The following is a 6,000-nucleotide window of genomic DNA, read 5'->3' as shown; positions in this document are numbered from 1 at the left end:
TGCACATTAACGTGTTCTTTTTGGAGGAATTAACTGTTCCTGACTGACCAGGCAAAGGCACACAGACCTCATTAAAAAAACAAAAAAAAAAAACTGAGCGGGGGAAGGAGGAAGGAGGAAGGAAGGGAAAACAAGAGAGACAGTTTAACAAGAGAGACAGGAGACAAAGAGGGTGTGGTGCCAGTGTAAATCTTTGCGCTGTTCATCATCCAGTTTTGGCCAAACAACACAAACCATTTTGAAGACAGTTTTTTATTTTTCAAATAATGATACATGTGCTGTATGTATCACTTACTCTATTTTTTCTGCTTGTAATGTTTATATTCAGTCATACTGTATCAGTGTCATTTGTCATAAAGCACCCCACTGTATATGCTTCAAGTAAATGCTCTTAAAAAAAACCAAAACAAAGCCTCACACACGCTGTAAACACATGTACAAGAGATGAACACACTATTATCTGAGATTGAAATCTGCAGTCTTTTTCCAGTGACAGCTATTATATAAATTTTCTTAGAATAATCTCTAGGGGAAAATAGAATGAAACAAAAAAACACAAATACTGCTCCAACTTGACCTGTGGCGGCATTTTCTTCTCAATAAATGACAGCGTTTTGTTGATTTAGCTGGTCCAAAGAAATGTCAGTCTGCATCCCGATCACTTTTGATCTATCCAAAAGTGAGGAACCTAAAGGTTTCCGTTTGCATCAAAGTCCATGTGATTGGGATGGCAGACATGGCAGCAAGGAGCATGGAGATGTAGAGGGAAGATCACAGTCACTTTATTCAGCAGCTGGAAAGATAAAAATGGAGACATGTTACTGAGTTTGTGGCGTGTATTTATTATTGAATGATGGTCATTGGAATAATCTTTTTATTACTCCAAATTACTGCTGCTAACAGGAATTTCATATTTCCAAAATGCCACCAGAGGAAGATAACAGTCATCCTCTTCATTCATTTCATCATTGTTAAAAATAACAGAAATAAATGTTGTTTTTTTTAACATTAATAATCCTAGGATCAAGATCTCATGTCAGTAAAACAACTTGATTCAAACAAGGGTGGGTGACACATGGGCATTAAACTGAAACACGAATGGGCGTTAGCAAATCTCCAAATTTTTCACACATCATCAATCTCTGCACCAAGAAAAGTTCTGGAGTAAAACTTGCAGACGCCATCATGTCTCAGTACGTTAGATGAACGCTGTCTGGAATTAATGTAGAGTCAAAATTCATCTGCCTGATTGTAAAGGACCAGTCGCACTCATTTTATAAACAAAATGCACAGGGGCTTCTTTTTTTCCTCTCTCCCAGAACTGAATTCTTTTTAAATGTCAAGTGTCTTGTAACATGTCAGTGAAGGTTAGTCCTCTGAGACCACAGTGTGCTGACTATGGGGCTCAGTAAAAGACTTCATAGGAGCTGGAAACATTAGCTACCTCCCTGGGACATTCTAATGATAGGTTGCTGGGCTTCATGCATATTGGCAATGAAGGAAGAAGTGGTTTGTCATGGATATGTGTTGAATACAAACACCGTGTCAGCCCCCATTTCCTTGTAGTTTGGTAGTTGCTAAACCTTGCAGGTGGTGTTTGCTTGGCATTAGGTCTCTTTCATGTGAGACCAAAATCATAGACGCAATAATGCAAAAACTGGCTTTTGTTGCTTTAGTGCATGTGTATAATTTGGTAATTATGGATGTGGACTTTTAAAGAAAAGGGCACTCGGGTTCTTTTTTAAAACTCAAGACGTGGGGGGATGTGTGTGTGTGTTTTTGTGCATGGGTGCGTGTGCACAACTACACCTATGCATGATAGCTCATTTGTGTGTGTATAAATCAGCTCTCACCTCCTCCATCACTCCCAGTGGTTTATGGGAGCCCAGCGGGGAGGCACATCAGCCCCCCCCCCCTTTGATGGTGACACACATGATTCATGGCTTTAAGGGACCGTTTGTTTTCATTACGCCTCCTCGTCAGCTCGCTGTAGCTGTATCACGGTTTCATGCAACGCAAGCAAATTTGGGCAAAAATGAGAGGAAAGAATTTCAAGAGGAGAGTTTTTTTTGGCGCTGGAAGAAACAAAGGGGCTTGGTTTGGGTATAAAGAGGAGAAACTTAAGTCAGGATGACGGCTGCCCGCGGCTACTTTTTCCACTGTCGTTTGGGTTCAGAGGTGGTCAGGGATTCATAATATGTCAGAGTCTCGGAAAAGTAGGAGTTGAAAGGGTAGGGAAAAGTCAAAGGTCCCAATATGTCTCGAATTGAACATCCAATTCTGTCTTCCCGGTTCTGACTTTCGTCTAGTCCCTCCTCTGCATCCTCTGGTTGTTACTTTTTATGTATCATGCAAAACTTGCTCACACTCGCTGGCCCAAGGCAGAAATTAAGTTACATAAAAATATAAAAATGAGCATCAAATGTGGCTCAAAGTATGCATACCTATGATGATGACGATGGTAACGATGACGATGATGATGATGATGATGACACTGATGGCAGTGACGGTGATAAAAATCAAGGGTGATGATGAGGATGAAAGCCGAGGGCTCACGGAGGCTCCAGCAGAATGAGCCGTGCTGTCATGTGGAAGCAACATTTAGGGGCATCACATCCTTAAACCATCAGGTTGTTGGAACTGAATAAATGTTGAATGCAGTCCGGTTGTTTTTGTCTCTCTCCTGTTCTGCCCTCCACTGTGATCTATGTAAACAAAGTACAAATGTTGGGGGAAAAAAAAAAATCCTTTTTGAAAAGCCAGGAATCATTCACCGAGCACAATGTTCCTGTTGTGGCACATTTCTCCAGACCTATCACTGGCACACAACAACAACACATCACCAGAATCCATATTTACATCTGATATGTAGGTTAAGAACAATGTCAGCTACCACAGCTTTCGTGAAAGTGCAGTGGCTTAAATGCTCACATGAAACTATCAAGTGTCAGATAGTCTTTCCACTGAGGAAAACTACGTTGAGGTGTGAAACGGTGTGAGTCCACCGGTCGGCCACGGGTCAGCTGTCTGTGTCAAGTAAGAACATTACCGTCATGAGGAATTCATCATATGTTTTAGGGCAGCAGTCAAAAGACAAGTCAGGCGGGGTTAGTGACCAGCGGACATGGTCGACCAGGCCCCCTCCATCCTCCACACAGAGAAGGCGTAGCTCAGTCTTTCATGGGCCAGGTAGTTACATCCAGCCAGCTTAGAGTCCATCTCGTCGCTCTGCAGTACCTGGTACAGGAAGTCAATGTAGCGCGATGCCAACTTAAGGGTCTGGATCTTGCTCAGTTTGTCAGAGGGGAGTGTGGGGATTATTTTACGCAATGAGGCAAAGGCTTCGTTCAGAGATTGCGTCCGCTGGCGCTCCCGGATGTTGGCAATCACCCGCTGGGCGTGTGGGTCCTCGATGGCTGAGAGACCTCCGGGACTCGGGCCGGGGACGGGAGAAAGGGACGGCTCTGAGGAAGGTGGCCGATGCTGAGGACTCTTCTTCAGTCTCTTGGGTCCGGTGGGGGTGTAGATCTGGATGTCGTCCCCTGGCTTGACCTTGCTGTAGCTTGCTGATGTGGTGGGAGTCACTGTGGTAACGCGATCCTCCGTATGTGAGCCTGTCAGCCGCTTACGCACGGTGACCCCCGGCGTCGCTACAACAACAGGACATGCGTTGGAAGGTGGTCTCCCCATGTTCTCCTTGCTGGAAACCACCCCTCCCTCAGGGTGCTCATCATTAGACTGCTCCTCCTCTCTCATGCTTGGCCACGTTTTTCTTCTGTCTTCTCTCTTCTTTATGCAACTATATCCTTCTCTGAATATCCCCAGCGTTTTTCTCTTACCTTCAGTGTCTTTCTCTCCCCTCTGCCTCTTTCACACTCTTTCCCTGTGTTCAGGAACTCCCCCTGTTACGTTGTGTGTTTCTCCGGCCTTCTGCTGTGTCCTCCTTCTTCTCCAACTTATCACTTTTAAACGTTGTCACATCCAAACATACTAGGCCAAAGTGGGTGAGTAATCAGCACTCAGCTTTGGTTTACCACAGTGCTTCTTCATCCACACACATGGAAACCTTCCAATGATCCCTTCCCAGTCTCTGTCAGTGTACACTGCATCGGCAAACTGGACCGTTCTCATGCCTCGCTCCTGTGGCTGCATGTGAGACAACAGCAACCTGAATCTGACTTTTTAAAGGGAGGGGACCGTGAAACTTTCAGCTACCCACCCATCTGACTCACTGATTGGTCCACAGGACTTTTCTTGGACAGCTGAGCTTAAGACAACAGGAAGAATGAATCTTAAGCGATTGGTCCGATCAAAGGGACGAGGCGGAGACCAAGGTGTGCCGCACAGCCAACCAAATCAAACCGTTGTGACGTTTGCTTCTTGTCATAGAAGTTGCCCAAGTTTATAGGTTCCAGATTTCCTCCAAAGCAAGTCGCTACCATCCCCCCATCTCACTCCCTGCCTCCCTGTCCTCTCCTGTCTCCCTCAGCACGGCTCAGCACCAGCATCAGTCGCTTTCTATATAGTTCAGAGAAAAGGAAAAAAAAAGAAAAAAGCTCCACAAATGTTTTTGTTTCTGGTTTGAAAGTTGGACAAAGTTCACCTACATTTTTCTGCCACATGGTTGATCTTCCTGCGTTAGAGACGGTGGAATGTGACGATATTGTGAAGACATAACATTCCAGGCAGATGCAGTAATGGTGGTCAGGGACTTAGGTAACATGTCTTTCATTGTTTATTTTCTGCCGGGTAAACAAAAATTTTAATCGCTGCAGTTGCCAGGTCTGCCATCTTTAGTGATTGAAGAGGAAAGAGAGATGAGAGTATTCAACACTTAAAAAAAAAAAGAAAAAAAGATGCAGAAGTCGAATCTACGGCCTCGTCTCAGACACCATCAAATCACCGAAACAAAAATCCTTCTTTGGTGTTATATGTAAATAATGTAAATACATAATTTGGCAAATTAGCTCAAATATTGAGAGAACTGACACAGAGTTCTTCTCGTTTGTGAAACAACAGAGGGAGTGTGTTTTATTGTACTGGCAGTGACTTGGCTGCAGTTTCTAAGCGTAGACCTGGAGGGAGGGAAGAACTGGCATTCAGACAGCACTGCCGCACCGAGGTCTAATCACAGCATTAAAGGAAAGAATGAGTTCTGTGAATCAGAGCGAAGCCTGTGGGACATTTTGTAACTTTCATCCTCTGAGCTACGTCTAGAACAAGCCTCGGTCCGGGTCCAACGTGGACTACGCTCTCCAAACTTGTGGGGTGATCCCTACAGCGTGGACCACAGCCACACCCCCACCCCCCCGCACAAGAGAAGAGTCTTTTGTTAGCGTGATGCTTTTCAGAGACAAGATGCTTCCCTCTGATGAAGACGCTGGAAAACTGAAGGTGGTTTTGGACATGACACAGAACTGGAAAATGTCGGTCTCTCCACTGAGTCAACTCACCGATGGCTCAGGTCCACAACAAGAAGAGAAACCTCCATTGTCTGACCACAGATGATACCATTTCTCTTGAGCACACGCAAACACACACACACACACACACACACACACACACACACACACACACACACACACAACGATATTTGCACTCGTATTGGTAATGTGCACAATCCCGTGTCAAAAAAGGTTGCTGGAGCTTTTTGAGGCTCTTGTCCCAGATTTTTGACCCAGTGTTTTCTTCTTCTTCATCATCTCCCTTTTCTTCTTCTTCTTCTTCTTTTTCTTCTTCTTCTACGCCCTGTACAAGTCCAAAGACACAAGTCTCCACACATAGCCCAGATACGCCTTTTTATACACTGGAGTTTGCAGCTCTATGCCACTGTAAACCTGCTGCATGCTCCTATCGTGGGTTTTCTGTGTTAAAGAGAGAGAGAGAGCAGTGACCAAAATTGAGATTTATGTTTTAATTAAATAATGACATCTGCATTTGCCAAGTAATTTGAACACTGAATTTGAAAAAATGTGCACGTGAACAGTCTGCGTGGAGAGT

At 44.5% G+C, this 6,000-nt stretch overlaps 1 protein-coding gene across 1 annotated transcript; it reads right to left on the bottom strand.

Annotated features, from left to right (window-relative positions):
- Positions 1 to 3,108: 3,108 nt before the first annotated feature.
- LOC111230701 (twist-related protein 2-like) lies at positions 3,109 to 3,779 on the bottom strand. The gene has a single exon (XM_022757519.1). The coding sequence runs from the start codon at positions 3,754 to 3,756 to the stop codon at positions 3,109 to 3,111; it is 648 nt and encodes a 215-aa protein (XP_022613240.1). The 5' UTR covers positions 3,757 to 3,779.
- Positions 3,780 to 6,000: the final 2,221 nt, after the last annotated feature.

The sequence above is a fragment of the Seriola dumerili genome, unplaced genomic scaffold, assembly GCF_002260705.1.
Source record: "Seriola dumerili isolate Sdu_G_001 unplaced genomic scaffold, Sdu_1.0 BDQW01000278.1, whole genome shotgun sequence".
NCBI lineage: Eukaryota > Metazoa > Chordata > Actinopteri > Carangiformes > Carangidae > Seriola > Seriola dumerili.
Note: the sequence above shows the minus strand (reverse complement) of the source record. Positions and strands in the feature narration are given on the sequence as shown.

Coding starts and splice junctions, on each gene's coding strand:
- LOC111230701 (XM_022757519.1), bottom strand. CDS start 3,756: ATGAGAGAGGAGGAGCAGTCTAATGATGAGCACCCTGAGGGAGGGGTG.